The sequence below is a fragment of the Anguilla rostrata genome, chromosome 11, assembly GCF_018555375.3.
Source record: "Anguilla rostrata isolate EN2019 chromosome 11, ASM1855537v3, whole genome shotgun sequence".
Taxonomy (NCBI): Eukaryota; Metazoa; Chordata; class Actinopteri; order Anguilliformes; family Anguillidae; genus Anguilla; species Anguilla rostrata.
The window spans coordinates 27,512,561-27,534,364 of NC_057943.1; the positions used below are offsets into that span (position 1 = coordinate 27,512,561).

Consider the following 21,804-nt stretch of genomic DNA (forward strand, 5'->3'; position numbering starts at 1 on the left):
GTAGGCTCAAGGGAAAAGAACGCTCCACTTAATTTGTCTGGCAGTTCTTCTACCGTACTAGCACAGCATTTGCATTGCATGAACAATTGCATTTCAAAGGCAAATTACAATGTGTTCTCTTACAACATAATATTGTGTAAAATGTTGCCAATCTTCATTAAAATCGGTCTCTTGGACTCTGGAATGTCTGTCTACGGGACTTTTTTATTTTAATTTTAGATTAAACATAGGTAAAGGCAGCTGCATTCAGACAAGGAATGTAGTCTACTTTCTAATTTATCCACTTTTCATTTATTTGTTTTTGCAAATATTACTCATCAATGCTCAACATTACTCCTTGCTCGAAGTGCATCCGCAGTTTCTGGTAAATTAATGTGTCTAATTTTTAATATACCACTGGGTTCCTAGCTCGTTAACAGTTGGTGTAACTAATCCTACTTTAATTATACTTTATCTAAGTTAGGTGGATTACATTACATTTCGGCATTTTACAGACACTCTTATCCAGAACGACTTACACAGATTACTTGAACAGAAACCACAAAATGAGTTTAAACCATGTATATGCCGCAATATCGGTTATGACTAAAGTAAAAATTATGTGACGAGACAACACGTCTTTACAAAGCTTGCCCTTGGAGGCTTGACCAATCGCTGAGCAACTTCTGTGGAAAAAACAAAGTTGTAATGCCCTCTAGTGGTTTTCAATAGAAGTGACTTTGTTAGAGGAAACTACTTAAGATGTGCCTGTAGAAAGTTGTAGAATTGATTCTGTGAAAGTGTTTTTCATGATTTGTAGTTGATTACCCATGCTTTCGTAAAGGTCACGAATATTTCTACAAAGCAGCTTTCCCTGAATTTACAATATCATGTTATTTTACACACAAACACAAATTGCACTTGCAAACTTATGGATAGCTCCAGTGACAAATTCACACGTACACCTTTTGTGAAGTAATGACAAAAGTACCACAACCTTAAAATTTGTAATTAGGATTAAAACCAATCTGTTGTGCGGGAGGACTGAATCAGGCTAAGCTGATTGCAGCTGCCAGCCCTTACATATTTCAGCTCTCAATCCAGCCCCAAATGTATTTTAAACTTGGCCTGTGCAGCTCACGGTGGTTTTTAGATGAGTCAAAGCTTACCCACCCTTCATGATAAGAAAAGGCAAACGGTTTGCCTCTAATTAACTCATAATCACTCATATCTCACAACACACAACAAAACAACACACCCACACTGAGGAACAGCAGAATATGCATATTAACGATTGACACCCACTAGCAAATACCCACATTCAAATTGCACTGTAATCCAAGCAACCCCCCTACGCCCCCCGCCCACCAATTTATCCTACCCCCAAACCATTATTTCACAATATCTGATCCTCAAAGCCCCCTCAGTGTCACAAATGTGTATAACATGGGCAACAACGTGAAAAATAAAATATGGTCAGAGTGGAAAAAGTGGAGAAGAAGGTAGGAGAGAACCAGCAACATTAAGATGGCTACGTGGACAAGTTAGCGGCAGGCCAGCAAATTAGGGCAGGATAGTCAAAATGTTTAATTTCTTCAGAAATATTTAGCTTTTTATGTCACAGATATGCTCACAATATACAACATCAACAATATGCTGAAATAGTAACAATATGCTCATACGGTACCAAAAATATACCCGTATCGTGCCAACAACAAACTCATACAGTACCAACATGCCCATATAATGCCAACATGCCCATAGTGCCAACAACACACCCATATAGTACCAACAACATGCCCATACAATATCAACAACATACTCATTTAGAGAAAACAACATACCCATACAGTACTAACAACATACTCATATAGTACTAAAAGCATGGTTATACAGTACCAACAGCACTCTCTCACTACCAATGATAATTACATATATTACCAGTAACAAATTTAATACCAACTATATAACCATACAGTTCCAGTAATGTTGGTATAGTATGACCAGCATGCTTATGTAGTATTATAAATTGTAAATGCCATTATTAACATGCTCATACATTAGCAACAGGTCATTCCAATAGCAGTAACAGCGTGCTCATACAGAATTATGAACATGCTTCTACTACATGTTGCCATCACGCACTCTGTAGCTTTATTCTGATATTCAGTCACTGCTGTCATATCAACAACCTCTTTCATTCCTTTTTTAAACCACTTGTGAAAAATACTGAGGATGAAGAAAGCTGTTTGTGCTCTGTCTGTGATGCGCTTCCGCAATCCAGAGCCCAGTCAGCAGCGCTCTCTATATTTAGCCTCCGGGGCTGAGGGAAGGGAGGGTCTGAGCGTCTGTGTAGCCCCAGGCAGAGTGGGAGTGTGGGTGGGTGTAAACGACGTCAGGAGGAGTGAGTCACTGTGACTCAGACTGCCTCTCGCAGGGATTACCAGCGTATAAAAGAGAGAGTAACAAAACATGTTTTTTGGGTTTTTCTTGGGGGGGGGGGGGGGGGTAATTAAGATATTTCTGATCCTCTTTAAGCATTCTGTTTTTTCCTCAATGGCATATCAGGTTGATGAGATACAACACGCACGCGCGTGCACACACGTGCACACAGCCACACACACACACACATGCACACGCACATGCACATGCACACACACACACACACACGCACACGGAACACACACACACACAGACACACATTTTAGTCACATCCACTTGCAAAATAATGCCAAAGCTTGTCAAACGATGATAGAAGAAAAAGGGGAATGTTTAACTTCAGTTAGGCTTGCTGATAGCTAAGGGTGAGAGGAACGATACATTTCTCAGAACTGTCTAAAAGTGCAATGTTTGTACTTTTGAATTTGAGGACTGTGAGATCTGCATGTCAACTTTGTGATATATAAACAAGTCACAACAATCGTGTAAACAATAAAATAAACCTTTATTGAAAATTAAAAATTAACAAAATAAATAATCTACTGTACAACAGAAAATCAAGAAGTCATCTAAAACTTGCGAGCAAGAAAGAACTAGGTCTAGACATGGACATGGGATTACAAGTCTTGGCCACAATGTGGCGCTGTGGTACAGATGTATCAGCCATTTCTTATCTTCGATTGTTTTCATGTCTGTGCAGGACAAGGTATTACCACTGACTTCGTCCTAAACACATCGTTTGTATATTCTCAGTCACACTTCCGTACTATATTTAAGAGGTATTTGGAGAAGCATTAACTGTTCCTGTGTAAAGTTATCTCAAAGCGTCGCAAAAAATGCATCTCAAAGGTTAACGGTGAAAGAATTACAGCATGCACATAGAGCATCAGCATAAAAACATTAAACGTAACATTAATGCGCCCTTCGAGGCACGATTCCATCAGAACAAGCCTACGACAGGCTACATTCGGACTGTAAAAACAAACCCATTGGCGTAGTGTTAAAAAAAGACACACGAAACAAAAACGAGAACCTGAGAAGGGTATGGGGCTGCTCTGACATGCACGGGCCGCTGTGCCAGCCACCCTTATTACCTCCCCCTCCCCCTCCCTCTTTCCTCTTTTAGTCACTGGCCACCCCTGCTGTCCTCGGATATGATAGGATTTGAACTGTATTACTGTCTGTAAGCCATCACAGGTTGACAACCTATATCTCCGCATCATTACAAGTAAGCATTAGCTTTAGTTATTAGATAGACCACGGAAATGCTTCCTATGGCTTTTGAGATTTTGGTAGCTCACCAGCTAAGTGGAAAAGTAGGCACGCTGTTACGTGTAGTCATTATTCTGTGGACGAAATGCTCTTACAAGGATACCCCTCGCCTCTCCTCCAAATTACATTGAGACATTTTAATCGCAAATTATTTCATTATTTCAATTATTTATATCTGATGGCCAGGAGGTCAAAGTGAAATTCTCGACAACAACAAAAATATCAATGAGAATTCCATCTTTTCTGTCCTTGGTGGTCTTAACCAAAGAGATGCGATACAGAAGCGAGAATACACGACTCAGCAGCTGAAGGCTCAGGCCTGAAGATTCAATGGAATGCAGTCAGACATTCAGTCCACCCACAGACAAACTGAGTAAAAAGGCCTAGACTAGCCCACAGGGCTACAACTACCACAGGTCAGACTCTAAATCAGTTGCATAATTTCTACATCAGTACGACAAAAAAACAAACAGTAAAAAATACAGATGTCCTGAATTCAGGTCCAATCCCAGTACATTGCTGTCGAAACTACTGAGTGACTTCTTTCTCTGTACCCATAGAGATCTGAGCACGCAGGTGTAGTCGTTTCCCTGGATTATTTTATCACTTACCCCCCCTCTCTTTAATTTTCATTACAGTTTCCTCCAGAGCCCCACAGAGAAATTACATTCCACATTAGACACTAAACACAGACAAATAAATAGCACCAAATAAAAAGATAAAGAATTATGACTGGTAAAACTCCACTGAGGCAGACTCACACGCCCTGATCAGTGATACTGCCTGTCTGTTATGGGTTCGTTTATGGGTTTTGGCGGGAAGAGTTGACATGTTATTGCTGGATGGGGGCTTATTGAGGGGAGGGTATGTGAGGGGTATTAGGGTTAAGTATGCTGCTGATGGGGTGAGATGCGAGGGGTAAAAGGGGTAAATATGTTGCGGATGGGGTAGGATGTGAGGAGTAAAAGGGGTAAATATGTTAGGGGGTATTGGGGGAAAGTACGCTGCACATGGGGTGGAACGTTAAAGGTGATGGGGGAGGGATGTGAGGGGTGTATGGGCTTAGACAAACGTCTTGTGACAGGATGGCTTTTATTTTCCACTGTTATCCGAATCGTCTTTGGTGCTGCATGAGCTGCTTCGTCTTCGGGGCCTGGCTGAAGTCTTCTCTTCATTCTCTGTGAAGAAACGGGCAGAGCAGACCTTTAACCTGCGACCCAGAGAGGCACTTGACATGAGCTCACAGGGTTGCCTCTACTAAGTAACCTAATATCTGTACTCGCTGACTCTCAGACAACCCAGTCCTCTAAAAAGCAGTATACTTTCATAACATCGCATTACAGCGTGATGCATCCAGAGTGACTTACACTGATTTTTGCATTTTTTTCAACATAGTATCCATTTATACAGCTAGATATATACTGAAGCAATTCAGGTGAGATAGCGTGCTCAAGGGTACAATGGTAGCATCCTAACTGGGATCCTAACTTTTAACAAGCCCAGTTCCCTAACCATTATACTACACTGCCACCCAATGTGAAGGTAGTGGACACTTTCAAAGGTCAAACACAGGCACACACACACACACACACACACACAGACGCACACACATACGCACACATACATATACAGCAGGAGGAAGTAAGAGACTAAAACAGAGGACTGGCAATGACAGAAAAGGAAAAAGAAAACAACCAAAGGAAAAGAGAGAGGGAGGGAGAGACGTCATATGCAAATTTTTTTTTTCTGGCGAAAGAACAAAAAAAAAAAAATGAAATGGCACAGGCTGTCGGCCCACACATTTTATTTTTGTTCTGCTTCGCTCAAGTCAATGCGACTCCCCTCCCACCACCTCCCACACACCAATCTCCTCCCTTCCTCGGTTCCACCCTCCCACTCCTTATCACACACTGACGTACATGGGTGGGGGGTAATTGAACGCCCCTTCACCACCCGTCTGGCCCTCTGCCTCTCTCTTTTCTCTCCCGCTCTCTCTCTCTCGGCTCCCTGCGCGGTAGGTCTGAATGAGCTCACACTGATGACGGGGAAGGGAAAATACACACACGCCTTATAAGGGCATTCCACTTCCTCCTACAACACCAAATGGAGCAATCGCTCTCTCCAGCAACGAGAAAAATAACAAGCTAATCTTAGCAGCTTTATTAATTGATTTGTTTGCCAAAGAACCAAAACACAGTTCTTCTAAAGAGGCTTTACTTCAAGTTTGTTATTATTGGCCTACTTTCACAGTCCTTGCAGACCAAAATCGTGCTATAGTTTTTAGACACAGCTGCCCAATTTCACGACAATAAACATCCCTGCTCCCATTACGCACATGTTGCTTACATTTTGTTAACACATACTATTTATAACTTTATAAACTATTTAAAAATGTAACTTTAGTGGAACAAGTGTGTGTGCTTCAGAAATCCAAAATGAGTAACAGTAACTGAGAACATTGGTAACCATTCTAAGCTGAATACCCACTAGTAATATACCATTACTACTACTACGATAAAATAAAAAAATAAAAAAATAGCTACCAAGCTATTTCTGTATTTACTATCTTGATGACAAACATTTCCTAGGCTAATTTACAGATGTTCAGATATAATGATTGCAGTGTACAGGTATAATGCCACTGTGGTGGTGATATAGTATTAATGATGTGCACAGTGTTATGATACTGCAGCAGGCCTATGCGCATATGATAATGTTGCAATGCTATACAGGTCTAATGACACCGCAGTGCTGTACAGGTATAACTATAGTTCAGTACAGGTATGGCAGTGTATGACATAATTATGTTACAGTGCTGACAGATATAATATTACTGTTATCTTGTTTCCACCACTATCTCGAACAAACATTTTTGCGATCAAACATTTTTGTCTGTCAACCCCATGCGGACACACCTACAATTGACTTAGCAGCATTACTGATGACCACCAATGGTGGTTGGGACACTGGAACAGGGGAGGCAGAGAACGTACCTTTAAATTGAAATTTTACTTGCACCTTGTTTCCACGTAGTAACCTGGATCAACAATCAAGCGGTTAATTAATGGAACAATCAATACCAGTAGGAATAGCTAACTATTTCCAGTTTTATTTTGTGATAGCTTAATGTATGCATCGCAAAACTGATGCTTTACAGCCTCCCCTTTTCCAGCTCACCCACTGCCACTCTGATAAGGTTATATCGCAATATTCTGATTCTCAGACGTCCTTTATGTGGTGACAACCTGATACGGTTATATCACAACATTCTGTTTCTCAGGTATCAGTTAGGTTGTGACATTCTGATAAGGTCATATCCAGACCTCTTATCAATATTTTAAAAATCTAGGTATCGCTCACAGTCCTTGGCTAACATGTGCTCACTTATGTAAAAAAAAAAAAATTATAATAATAGAAATATATTTATCAAATGTGTCTTTGCATTTTACATAATTTGCGCGAGCTCTGATCACTTCTCACCTCATTACTCTGACAGATTTTATTAAACAGAATTCTGCCTTTTTTTCCTTCTCTTTCTTGTCTCTCTCATGCTGCCTAGTCGCTCTTCACCCTTCGTCGGCTCCTTCTTGCCGTTCGTTTCTTTCGTAACTTGTTCCTGCTTACCGCTGTGTTAACCGCTCTGGTCTGTCTTATCTCCAGTCTATGGTTTCTTTCTTCTCACTCTCACTCACTCCCACTCCTTCTCACCTCTAGCAATCATGTTCTACAGGCTGACTAACTCCTAGCGCCCATTCTTTCGCTTTAGCTCTCCAATATAGCTCTTAAGTGGCGCATTGACTGACAATATAATAATCGCACGCAGGCACATAGTTCCCTTAGACCATGCTTCACAGCCATGGTCCTGGAGTACCCGGTGTAAACTGGCTGATCGATTAAATTTACTGAAAGGTCAATTTCTTTAAGTTCCAAAGTTTTGCGTCTAACACTTTTAATATAGCGCAGGTTTGGCTTGCTTGCTTTGTTTTTTAACTTTATTTTACACAAATGGTTTTGTTTCTATGACCAGGTCTCCACACATTCAACATTTAGGACCTCATTGATTTCAATTGTAGGTTTACATGGCATTAGATCATACTATCATTAAAACTGCAACAGCTTCTTTTAGGTATTGTTTGATGTACATATTACTTTCATCATGCTAAGTAAAATTTCTGCACTCTAAATGTGTGCTGCCACTAAATGGCTCGATAATAAAAGTATTATAAACGTCCATCATTTTACCTGCAGACTGAGCTCTTGGACTGGGCTTGCCCATGTGGTCATGTGACACCAGCCTAGCCAATCGCAGCCCTTCATCCATTAGCGTCTGCTGCATGAGGTTACGACTCCAGGTGGGCGGGGCAGAGGCCTCAGTAGTGGGACATGGGGAGGAAGAATGGCTGGACTGTGAACCTACACCTGTTAATACAGACCAGCACAGACACACACCTGTTAATACAGACCAGCACAGACACACACCTGTTAATACAGACCAGCACAGACACACACCTGTTAATACAGACCAGCAGACACACACCTGTTAATACAGACCTGCACAACAATAATAATAATAATAATAATAATACATATTTATATGTACAACCTTTCTTGCAATCACAGTCAAAGCCACATAAGAATACTGGATTAAACATATTTGGTAAGTATACAAAACATCCATTACTGCACCCAGAAGAAAGTGTTACAGCACGTAAAAACATGGTAACAGTGTGAATGAAGCACAATTACAGCTTTCATAAGACATTCATGAGCACCGTATAAACATTCATGAAGAACAGAACAGATCGTCCTCGGGAATGACGTGTCTGATGTGCAATGTTAACGTGACTAACGATGTGTGATGTCACTCGGTACATTCTCAGAAATGTTTATGAAGCTGTTAAGCAGCGTTTACAACAGCGTGCCTATTTGTAAATTAACCTGTTGATTTTTTTTATTGTATATGAATTGCGTTTACAGAATCGTGCTCGTGTTTGTAGAATCATGTTTGTGTTTGTAGAATCATGTTTGTGTTTGTAGAATCATGTTTGTGTCAGTAAATAACGATTTGTGGCCATTTTTCCAGGATGAAAAGAAACTGTACATTATACTCATTCATCACTGATGATACAGCAAGCCAAATGGTGCATGACTGACATATTTAGTGGTGTTGCTGCTACATTTCTGTTCCCCTCGCTATCTCCTGGCTCCAAGCCCAGGTGACTAAGTCTTGGTATTTGGGTCAATACGCTCCCATTGAAAGCAGCAAATTGGCATGACAAATTTCCACTTTGAACGGTCTCTGTCTCATCTCTGTCTTCACTGAACCGAACAGGGGCTTGCCAAACAACAACAAAAGAGAGGCACTTGATGACAGAGAACAGTGTTCTGAATGAGAAATTAATTGAAGATAATGACTTTAAATTTCACAAATAGTAAAGAACTACGCAAAGCTTGTGGCACAATTTGCACCAGACTCAGGTCACCTTGAGTCAAGCCATCCAGGCTCTCTCCAGACAGGCTGTCTTCGTCCCCCCCTGACCTCTCCGGAGGGCCTCCCTCGGACCCCGCGGCCAACCCTTCCGCAATGTCATGGGACGAGGAAACACACTCTGACGCAATTACCTGCAGCATGGCCATCATCATACACCATCATCCACAGCGCTTACATCATACACAGAGACACCACATACACCATCATCCACAGCACATACACTACACACAGGGACACCACATGCACTATAATCCACAGCTCATACACCATACACAAGGACAACACATACACCATCATCCACAGCCCATACATCATACACAGGGACAACACATGCACTATCATCCACAGCCCATACATCATACACAGGGACAACACATGCACTATAATCAACAGCACATACACTACAGACAGGGACACCACATGCACTATAATCCACAGCACATACACTACACACAGGGACACCACATGCACTATAATCCACAGCACATGCACTACACACACGGACACCACATGCACTATAATCCACAGCGCATACACCATACACAAGGACAACACATACACCATCATCCAGAGCGCATACACCATACACAGGGACAACACATACATTATCATCCACAGCCCATACATCATACACAGGGACAACACATGCACTATAATCCACAGCCCATACATCATACACAGGGACAACACATGCACTATAATCCACAGCCCATACATCATACACAGGGACAACACATGCACTATCATCCACAGCCATTTACACTTATACACAGGGACACCAGATACACCATCATCCACAGCCCATACAGTTACAAACAGGGACACCACATACACTATCATCCACAGCCCAAACACACTTACAAACAGGGGCATCACATACACCATCAACCACAGCCTATATTCTTGCATCTACATTACTTTGCTCTGTCACACCAACTATCACTATGACTTCAGATTTTATTCCATTTTTCTTTTCTACATAAAAGGGCTGATTGAATTAATATGAAAATACAGTCCTGCCTAACTCTCAATCTGCTTATTGACACTGAAAAGGATGGACCCACCTCTTGTTTGATTCTTTTCTGTGGTGGCACAGTGCTGTCATCTGTGTTCGCTCTATAAAAAGAGAAAGAATGATTTTTAAGTAAATGCCCAGATTTACAATACATGGCAAGATATTCAAAAAAAGCATCAGTTGTAAATATGAGCACTAACAGAATGAAAGCAGTTGTTGTTTATTTTAACTGAGCAGAAATTCACAATCACACAATCTGTACAAAACGGAGTGTATGCTGTATGCTGGCACAATTAATCATTTGGCTTAATTAGTAAATTTCAACATTCAGGATGGGATTTTCATCAATATAAAATATTTCTCAATGCAGTATTCATGTTTCATCGGTCAACCTCTCAGAAGGTAATTAATATTAAAAGATTGTTTTCTCTGTTATTTTTAAATGTGCAGTGGCTCTGAAGTGTGTGATTCTAAGCGTATGTTGAAAGGTTTCATCTGCAGCCAGACCAGAGCAGTGCTGGTGTTGCTGACAGATCTGACTGACGCCTGCTCTGGGGCACACAGTCCAGAACCTGTGTGCTGTTCACATCTCAATAAACATGCTGTTCACATCTCAATAAACATGCTGTTCACATCTCAATAAACATGCTGTTCACATCTCAATAAACATGCTGTTCACATCTCAATAAACATGCTGTTCACATCTCAATAAACGTGCTGTTCACATCTCAATAAACATGCTGTTCACATCTCAATAAACATGCTGTTCACATCTCAATAAACATGCTGTTCACATCTCAATAAACGTGCTGTTCACATCACAATAAACGTGCTGCTCACATCACAATAAACGTGCTGTTCACATCACAATAAATGTGCTGTTCACATCACAATAAACATGCTGTTCACATCTCAATAAACGTGCTGTTCACATCACAATAAACGTGCTGTTCACATCTCAATAAACATGCTGTTCACTTCTCAATAAATGTGCTGTTCACATCTCAATAAATGTGCTTTTCACATTGAAATAAATGTGCTGTTCAAATCTCAATGAATGTGCTTTTCACATTGAAAAAGATGTGCTGTTAACATCACAATAAATGTCCTGTTCACATCTCAATGAAAGTGCTGTTCACTTCTCAATAAATGCGCTGTTCACATCTCAATGAATGTGCTGTTCACTTCTCAATAAATGTGCTGTTCACATCTCAATAAATATGCTGTTCACATCTCAATGAATGTGCTTTTCACATTGAAAAAAGTGTGCTGTGCTACACTCATTATGTCTCCAGAGGCCTGCAGGAGCATAATCACACACAGACAATACAATAAACACAGAGAGCTATGTTTCCCACAGATACAGTCTAGACAAAAGTCTAAAATAGGCTGGAGAAAAATGCATTTTATTTTAGTTCCAGTAAAGTTTTCTGTAAAACTCTCTGAAATTACTGTCTATGTGGGAAAGAGTTGTTTTGGAGCTACTTTGGAGCACACCCTTTCCACAACTTCTTTAAATGATCCCGTTTTTTTGTAAAGACTTTGTTTGATTTGTGGCGATCCATTATTTACAATATGGCAGCAGCAGGTGTAAAAGGGAAAAACTAAAAAACTTGACTAAAAACTTGAAAGACACAAGGACATTAAGGCCTTGATTCATTTCCAATGACAGCAAGTTTAGCCCTTTACTTTGAGGAAGAAGTTCAAGCAAGAGCTTGTGTATTTTAGCCAGAGTTATGGACAAAGCGCATTGCGGTTAAGTTGAATTGAGACCTTATGACATCAACAGAAAGACGGAAGACAGGGAGTCTCATGACGTGCAAGGTCAAACGCTGACCTGGCGTTCTTGAGCGTGGAGGTGTAGGCGCACTCCCGGGCAACCTGTCTGGCCAATGAGAACAGCTCAACCCGCCTCAACAGCAGGGCATTGTCCCGGATACAGAACTGGGCCGCCGCCTCATTGATTATCATCTGTGCACAAAAAAGGAGAATCAGGGCGCGTAGCTATTGCGGAAGATAAACGTCATTGGTTTAAATGACATTTCCCTTTTTGTAAGACGCACAAAATTTGATTCTGAAATTCATGGAGCACATCCTGCATTCAAAATATTTCAGAACCTACATGTATACCAACACAGAGCGTGTATAAAACATCAGTATCAAATTTAGTTAAATGCATAAATATCTAAATATTTAAATGCTGCCTATCAGGCTGGTGTATGGGCATAAAATCAACACTAAACACTAAATTCGATGGATGCGTTTCACACACACACACACACAGACTCACGGCCACAAACATGCACACACACACACACACCCTTCTTTGTTTCTTAAATGACTGCTTGTTCTTTGTGCATTGTACATTTACTTGGAACAAGCCGCTTTGTGTCCACTGTGAATAGCAGCGCCGCACGCCACGAGAGTAGGTGTTTCTGCACCTGCCTGAGCCTTAGCGCTTTTAGTGAATGTAATTGTGCTGGTGTGCGTTGGAACATGAAAGCGTATCAGCACAAACTAACATGCACACCCCCGTACCTAACCCCCCCCGGACAGCTTCACACGCTGGGCTTATACCGCTCTGCTATAACCCTGGCAAAAGCAGAGCACTTACGAGAGGCAAAGATGGCCGCTTTTTGGGACGCAGCCAGCGTTCTTTAACTAACCGCGTCAATACGGCGAATGTGGGCCTCAGCTTAAGGCAGCATTTCGGACACGCGGTTGAATGCCAAGAGGTGTGTCTCAAATTCACCACACTTCCGCCGTCTGAGAATCTGACCAGTGTCTCATCTAAGTTTCATATCACCGGTTTGGACTATCGCTGCTACTGTAATCACTGTTCCGAGACAAAGCCTCTTGAGATCTGAGCCCCATACCCCCCTGAAACCCCCCGCCCCCGCCTACCTCGTGGTGTGTGAGTTGCTTCCCCTCCCTCCTCTTGGAGTCGAAGCGTCCGTAGATGAGGCTGTACTTGCGGATCTCCTCCTCTTTGGTCGGGTCCTGGGGGTCCAGCTTGTAGATGTGTCCGACTGTCTTGGCCAGCTTCTTGTTGAGCTTCAGCAGGGCCCTCACCTCCCCCAGGTCGGCCCGGGGCACCGTGCGCAACAGGCGCCCCACACTCTCGCTCACCGCCCTGGCCGTGTCACTGTCTAGCCGGCCAATGGGCCAGGCCGACGCGGGCATGGACGAGGACGCGGAAGGGGAGGGGGTCGGGGGAGGGAGCGGGGGGCTGGGCTGGTCCTCGTCAGCCCCCGACCCTCCGGCGCCGGTCCGGTCTGGATCTGGGCTCATCCAGTGCGGGTCCATGGGGGAGAGCTTGTCCCGGTAGAAGGGGTCGGGAGGTTGCGGGGAGGCCTGGGAGCATGGGCTTTTGGGGCTGGCACTCCGCAGGGGGGTGAGGGAGGCCCGCTCCTCCCTCTCGCAGGGGGACCCCGGCTGCCCGTTGCTGAGGGACTTCCTGGACCCCGCCCCCGTCGCTCCGCTGGACGCGTCGATCTTGAACAGTGGGATGCTGTTGAGCGGCACGCTGGCTAGCGGCTGGTTGAAGAGGGCGGGGTTGGCGGCCCAGTCGCGCAGGGCCTTCTGCAGCCGCCGTACGTGCAGCGGCTTGGTCGCCATGCCCACCAGCGCCATGATCTCCAGGAACTCCTCCTCGCCGGCCTCGCACAGCTGCTGCACGTCGTCGCCGCCCTGCTGGATGAAGGTGTCGTAGTAGGCCAGAAGGTTGGCGCGCTGCAGCACGCGGTAAAGCTGCAGCTCCCCCAGCGTGCGTGGCAGCGACATGGCTGACTGTGAGGGAAGGGAAACCGTGGCAATGGTCAGAGACTGATGCTTCCATTTGTACCAGCTCCGTGGATCACACTAAAAACACAGGCTGGCTCAATCCACACAATTCTAAAATAACGTACAGCAGGAGTCCCAAAACCCTGGTCCTGGAGAACTAAAGGATCCGCTAGGTTTCAATTTCATCTTAAAATCAGCAACCAATTCAGACCAAGGAACCAAGTTACATCAGTTAATTGTACGATCATTTGCTTTAATCGATCAATTAATGGCTAATCAACAATGGAAAATTACAGAACCTATGGCACCCGGGAGACACCTGAAGTTATGGTCACACTTCTAGAAAGATTACATTTGGATATTTTGTTCCCATGACAGCCAGAAGAAATAATTATTGTCTCCAGGTAGGAGACTGAGCTATTTTCCAGCCGGTGCAATCCTCACGGATTTTGACATGCCTGACCCCTTTGGTACAGTAATTTCCTGACTCTCCGTTCAGTGAAGTGGGAGTAGAGTCACTGCTGGGAGTGTGTCAGTTAAGATCAAGAAGCGGACTGCGGTTTTGGTGTAGCTCATTGCAATTTTCCGGGTGGTCTGGTCTGCAATCTGCGCCCTCGCCACCCACCTGCTCAGACCAGGTCTACAGCGTACTGTAAGTCACAGCCCAGCGTAGGGCAGATTGCTCATTTTGGGGCTTTCCCATGCAATGCGCACATGATCACAGCCTATTCAAAAGTCAATCAACGGTTTTCGTGGATCATATGCTGTCCAATTTGACTGTGATATAAATCCCACAAGTAGGAAAAATGCATACTTTGCTTTTATTGTTCATTATCTTTTTTCCTTTTTTATAATTTGAATTCCTGTATTTCTTTCTATTTTTAATAGTTTATGGCTGTTCTTATACTGAACTGTAGTCCCAGAGGTACTGTACTCCCTTCGTTTTCTTACATTCATCTGTAATAAGAAGAATAACAATAAACGCAACTTGAACTTAAAAACAATTTTAATTATGTGCCTGTAGTTAAAATTAATGTTGCCACGATGCACCAAGAACAACATTCACGTAAATATTTTCAAAAAAGATATCTTCATATAAGGCTTAACAATTGATTAACTGGACTGGTTATACCTACATATGTATCAGTATCAGGCCTAATATAAAATTGCCTATGATTAAGTGCTTTGTGCATGATGCTACTGCGAATTTGTGGAAGTTTTGACAAATCGCTTAGGAAAAGGATTAGTCTGTTTGGTAAGACAGAAAAAAGCATTTCTGTGATTTCTTTGGTCATACTTTTATTTTGATGACTATCGATTATAGACATGCGCATTTGTGTGCTCCTTCCACCCAGCCACTCACCTATGTGAATCAAAAGAGGGCCCACTCCATTAACATTCAGCTAATCTGTGATGCAAATTACCTGCTGACACAGGAGGAAAGTATCGAGACGGTCGGATCCTGTCCCTGTTATGCCCACAGCATCAACTATGTGCATATTTACAACACTTGCACAAGGTGGGCACAAACTTCATTCACATACAGTATGTTCACTCTCGTATACCTAGCCAGTTATCGATAAGGTAACGAACGCATCTCTACGTATTGAACGTATCGCTAGCTAGCTAGCTCCTATATGGCAAACAAGAAAGTGTGTTGACAAACGCATCAAAAATGATGCTGAACTGGCTATGTTTCTTTTGGAAAATCTGTAATATTTAGCTTGAATTGGATTCATGTTGTACCATTTTGGTCTGGCAGTCACTCTTATTCTACGAGTTAGTTATCGATGGTATAACATTAATATTGGGACAGAAACATGTTATAATTCAATTTACAAACGGAACATGAAGTACATTTCATCAAATGAAAAGATGTATAGTACTCACTGTAGGCCACAAAACTGCAAATAGTAGGCTAGACTATGCTTTGCAGAGCTCTCATTATGATTATCAATATTCTGGTGTTAATGAATAAAGACATCTTTGGTAAATGATTCATGATTTTCGTTTATTCACACACAAATTTGTCTAAATGCATGATTGCATGCTTGATTAGTCTGAATGTTTGAGTATAATATCAACACATAATGTCGCTAGGTGAAATAATTCATTAGCGGTTGTCTCTTTGGGCATTTAAATATGATGTATGTTTTATGATTCAAATAAAATATACTGTTTCTATGAACACATCCATATCTCTCTGGTCTCACTGGTAACATCATAATTAAATAATCATACAGTAGAGTCTGTATGTATTTGGACAGTGGCACAATTTTTGTTGTTTTGGCTCTGTTCTCCAGCACAATGGATTTGAAATGGAACAATGAAGTTGAGGTTAAAGTACAAACTGTCAGCATTGGGGGTATTTACATCTATATCTGGTGATCCATGTAGGAATTATAGCCTTTTTATATATTGTTCCCCCATTTTAGGGGACCAAAAGTAATTGGACAAATTAACATAATCTTAATAAATTGTCTTATTGAGAACTGGGCCATAAATCCCTTGCATTTAATGACTGCCTGAAGTCTGCGACCCACAGACATCACAAGATGCTGGGAATATTCCCTGGTGATACTTTGCCAGGCCTGAACTGCAGCCATCTTTAGTTCCTGTTCATTTCAGGAGCTTTTTGCCATTCAGGCATGACTTCACCAAGTGTCTGCGGGTAATTGACTTGGCCAGTCGAGGATATTCTACTTTTTTGCCCTAAAACTCCTTGGTTGGTTTAGCAGTATGTTTGGGGTCATTGTACAGCTGCAAGGCAAAGTGCACTCCAATGGGTTTTGAGGCATTTGGTTGGATCTAAGCAGATAAGATGCTTACGTACACTAGAATTAATTATGCTCCCATGTGAGCCAGTTACAGTGGCAGCCATAACACAACCTCTACCATGTTTCACAGATGGGGTGGGGGGTGCTTTAGATCATGAGCAGTTCCTTTCTTCACACTATCCTCTTTCCCTAACTTTGGTACAAGTTAATACTCATCTCATCTGTTCATAAGACTAATACTTTTCTCATCTGTCCATAATACTTCCAGAACTATTCTTTTTAATGTACTTTTTTTTTAAAGCAAACTCTAACCTGGCAGTTCTGTTTTTGAGGATCACCAGGAGTTTGCATCTTCCGGGGAACCCTCTAAGGTTATGCTTGTGTAGTCTTGTCTTGATAGTAGTCTTTTACATATTAATACCCACATCTTGGAGAGTGTTCTTGATCTGCTCAACAGTTGAAAGGGGGTTTTTCTTCAAACTTGTATATATTCTTCTGTCATCCACTACACTGGTCTTCCACAGTTGACCAGGTTGCTTGCTATTGCTGAGCTCACCAGTGCACTCTTGCTTCCTAACAATGTATCAGACAGTTGGTTTTGATACAGCCAATGTTTTGGCTATGGCTCTGATTGATCTGTTCTTTTTTGTCCACCCCATGATGGCCTGCTTTACTGGCGTTTACATTTCTACATGTTGAGAAAAAACAGCCAAAGAAAACAGTCCAAATGCCACACCTAGAATCAACTCTAGACCTTTTGTTAGCTTTCTTCTGAATGAACTAATGATGCAAAGACACACAGCTGACCAAGAAATAGCTTTTCAGCCGATTGAAAAAGTGTCTGCCAAATAAATATAATGTAATGTAACTGCTAAATTATTTTTAGTCCCTGAAAATGGGGGAGCTATGTATACAAATGGCAGTAATTCCTACACAGTTCATCTAAAATGGATCTCATATCTCGTATTCATTGTTTCATTTAAAATCCAGTGAGCTGGTGGAGAGCCAAAACAAAACAAATTGCGTCACTGTCCAAATACTTATGGACTGCACTGTACGATCATTTAATTATGATGTTACCAGTGAGACCAGCTTTAAGAATAGCAGGGGGTTTGCCAGGGTGATGACAGAGAAATATGGATGTGTTCATATAAACTGTATATTTGATTTGAAGCTCACTGACAAAGAATGAAACTAATACCCCAAAAGGCTGTCTGGCAACGCCTCCCAATGCCATTAAGTTTCTGTTTATTACCATCTCTAAATTCCGTCACTGTCCAAATACATACGGACTGCATTGTACCTATCTACAACAAAGAATCACTGAGCAACGCAATTATCAAATTGCCATTGGTTCAGTCGTAATAGCAGTAGTGTAGGTAGTTGGCTAAATCAGTTCCAGGTAATGTTCTGTTTCAATGGATCAATTTTCAATCTTGGTAATTCTGAGGCGATCCCAAAAAAATCCTCATTTTAAGCATGTGGGTTTCCACAAATATACCAATGTACCGCCTCTTTTTTTTGTTCTGTTATGAGACAGTAGCCTAGATAACGCAAAAAGAAAATACGCGTTATTGATAGGGATAAGAGTGACACTCTAAAATTGCAATATTTTGTAAACTGATCTTTGGACAGATTTTATATATATATATATATATATATATATATATATATATATATATATATATATATTCCACAATTAAACTACAGATTTAATCACTCGATTCTACTATTATGCAGGAAGAAATGGGGCATCCGAAAGAAATCCATCTAACACAGAACTCGGTAAGTGGCACGTGGTGTCATTTCATATAAGGTAGGCTGGATAAAGCATGGATGAAAAGAAATTCATCTTGATCTTTGGGACTAAAAATGCAAAACCAGTTCAACGAGTCGCCTTGATTGCGTCCAAAAACGTATCGTAATTTTTAAAAGGGCAATAATACCATCGGTTAGGATATATTACATCCAGATCTGATTGGATGTGTATCATCGTTATGGAAGGCACTTGGAAGGTTCTTTGGTGTAGCTAGAGCACAATTTGGCTCTTAGGTCTCTCAGATGCAACCAAGTCTAAGAATGCATGGCCATTTTCTCTCTGTAGTAAACATTTTAGCAGATGTAAACCACAAGCTCTTACCTAAGCCAGAGAGATAGTCAAAAACACGAATTATTATCGTTTGCATGTCCAATTGATATTTCGGTGGACGGAGTCAACAACAGGGTGTATGCCATCGGGCACTCGGGGGCATGATTACTACGAAGTCAAAAGTCCACATTATTCACACAAGGCTACAGGAACCACTGACTCTTATCGAATTCAAAGTATTTCTGCAAACACATTACTACAACAATTATAAACACACCCTAATTTCACATTCGCCTGTTTTCTTACCTCGTCCGAAACCGACAGGTCTGGAGGTGTCAGGGGAGATCTGCGGGCAATGAATCTTCAATGACAAAATTACCGACCCACTTTTGCCGCGCTAGCGTGCAGCCCCGCTTTCGTCTACACACGCTTTGTCGCTCCGTTGAAGCTGCAGAAATCTGAGAGAAAGCGAAGAGGGCTGTACCACTCTTTTCCCCTTTCCGTGTTAAGTAATCTCCCTTTTCAGGTTTTCTCCGTGTTTCGGAATCCTAACTTGTTAGCTTGCTATCTCCCTCAACGAAACTGTCACTTGCTCCCCCTCCCTCTCCATGGACATAAAAACCAGATGACGAGTAGTCTGTCCTGAGATGAAACTTGTGAAAAGTTTCGTTTAAACAACGCCTGATTTTTTTCGTTGCTATTTGAGGCTATCCTTTTGACCCTGTGAAGTCGAAATAAGTTTTCTATTTTGCAGCTGCTAAATTTGCCTACGTTTTATTTGTTATTTTTCTGGCTATAGGCTAATCTAAACTCAGTGTCTGAATTACACTGGCTACTGTTCTTCCTCCTCAGACCGCATTGTTAATGACAGCCTTTTGCTGGGTGTGTGGGTGCGAGAGACCTGGGGGCGGATTGCAGCACGCCATCTGACCGAAAAAGAGCCTTCCTCTCCCGGATGGAGAGAAGGCTTTCTAAGTGGGGGCGGGCAAGGAGGGGGGCGGTGGAAGGGGATTTACAGTTTTGTTTTTTTAAATTTCATACTAGAAAAAAATACCTGTTCTGTTCGAACGCTTTTCTTCTTGCTGAGCGGTGGTCGTAGAAATGCAAGAACACCGACCAATTCACGGGGCGCCTGTCATACCGACAATTCGACATCTCGATCGAATCCTGGACGCTTACCTTTCAAGAGCGTGTGACATTGTGACAAAAGCAACGTTTTCATAGAATTCCTACTTGCATTTGTAGACTAGCCTACTATCGCTGTCTCAGACAAATGGAAGATGTCAGCTTAACGCTGTTTTACCAAAGAATGGAGGAAATTTGTTGATGACAGTAATGATGATTAGGCTATTGCCTAATGATGGGTAATAATAGCCTAGTCATCATCACCACGTGTTATGTTTTAAATATTATTCAACATTTTGTCATATATTTCATTTTCAAACTGTTGTTAGTAGTCTAATAGACACACATACGCCAACGCACGCACACATATATGATGTGACATCAACTGTGCATGTGTGCCTGGTAGCAGCGGACGGCTGCCCGTGGGAGGCGCGTGGGTTGTTTCCGATTGGGCTTGATGGATTCTCTATGTGTGACGCCATGTCCATCCGACAGAGTTGAAAAAGGGGAATTCCTTGGTGATGACTCGCACGCTGAGTACTGCCGTTCAGATGGTATGTAATAAAACGTCCAATAAGTGAATGATCAAGCGGCAAAGTTAAGGACAGACTACATCCCCAATCGATGCTGAGCCAACATATTGGAAAACCGAGAGTAGTTTCTTGTGTACGCGATGAGGATTTGACAAAACTTTGCAAATTTCCATTTTTTGATTGAAGACTAAAATGCTGTTGGATACTTTATAAAAGTTTGAACAAAGTGTTGATGAAGTCTTATGGAATACAATATCTAATTAAATAATATTTAAGTCAGTAAGAGTTGCATTGCAATAAACGGGAAATGGAATAAATGAAAGCCATGTATGTTTCATTGATAGCTATTATCCACTGAAATGTAATCAATGCAAATTCAGTTCAATCAAATGCAATACGCAACAGGATCACAAATTCCTGATCAAAGTTTCGAGTGCCTCGGAAGAGAAAACACAGCTGGTCCCACTGAGATTCAAAGATGATTACAAGCAAAGACGAAGTATAGGTGAACGAAGCCAGCCCTTCTCTATTTATGTCCTTCCACAGCCGTTCATCCACTTGTTTTTTCCCCTCCTTCTCTTTCCCTCGCTCTCGCGCTCCCTCGGTGATTGACGTACATCCTCCCGCCCCCACACGGAGACTGCTTATCCCCGTCCCTGTAGCGCTCATCTCTCAGCCACCCACAGACTACAGCAATTCCTCAAGGAGCACATTAGCAAGGCATCCGGAATGGGCAGAAATAGAAAACCACACGTCCGGGAGTGTAGGAGGGATGTAGACAATGAGAGATGGTGGCGCGACACACAGGCCTACTGGAGCTGGGTGGGGGTGCGGGAATGGGGTGGGGTGGGGTGGGGTGGGGTCGGGGGGAAGGAGGGGGGGTGGCATTTCATTAAAAAAAACATTTAGAAATTTACATTGGCTGAGACTTTGCTATAAATTTGGAGCTGAGACCAGTGCGGCCAGAGCTTTTTAATGTTTGACGTGGATATTTATTAGTCTTAGGCCTAAACTTTAACATAGATGGCCCCGTTAAATGTGTGGCAAGAAAAGATCCCTTATTTCCTCTTGTGTGGGAGCCATGAGACCTACTGCTGGGCATGGTGCTGTGCAGAAGTTAGGACTTGCTGGCTGAGGAACAAATCTGCTCTGCTGCCATGTTTGCGGGGGCTACTATAAAGGCTGCATTCATGGGGGTCATGCTTCAAAACATCTTGTCTGGCAGCAAACATCTGGCCTGTAGAAAAAAAAAATCTTAGCGTTTCAACAAGCTCTCAAATAATTCTGTGTGCTGACTTTCT

The 21,804-nt window shown here is 42.2% G+C and overlaps 1 protein-coding gene and 1 long non-coding RNA gene across 3 annotated transcripts; one reads left to right on the forward strand and one right to left on the reverse strand.

Annotated features, from left to right (window-relative positions):
* On the forward strand, positions 1–385 carry LOC135234484 (uncharacterized). Its single transcript, XR_010324116.1, has 2 exons — positions 1–189; positions 264–385. It is a non-coding gene; the product is annotated as an uncharacterized LOC135234484 (long non-coding RNA).
* Positions 386–2,904: 2,519 nt separating this feature from the next.
* On the reverse strand, positions 2,905–19,807 carry LOC135234485 (NGFI-A-binding protein 2-like). 2 transcript variants are annotated; one of them, XM_064299149.1, is made up of 8 exons: positions 19,152–19,807; positions 13,101–13,985; positions 12,034–12,167; positions 10,246–10,297; positions 9,174–9,312; positions 7,933–8,109; positions 6,684–6,727; positions 2,905–4,868 (listed from the first exon to the last, which is right to left on the reverse strand). In XM_064299149.1, the coding sequence occupies exons 2-7, from the start codon at positions 13,977–13,979 to the stop codon at positions 6,699–6,701; spliced, it is 1,410 nt and encodes a 469-aa protein (XP_064155219.1). In that variant the 5' UTR covers positions 13,980–13,985; positions 19,152–19,807; the 3' UTR covers positions 2,905–4,868; positions 6,684–6,698. The 2 variants fall into 2 exon arrangements, with proteins under 2 accessions (XP_064155219.1, XP_064155218.1); XM_064299148.1 differs by lacking the exon at positions 6,684–6,727 and having other exon boundaries at positions 19,152–19,803.
* Positions 19,808–21,804: the final 1,997 nt, after the last annotated feature.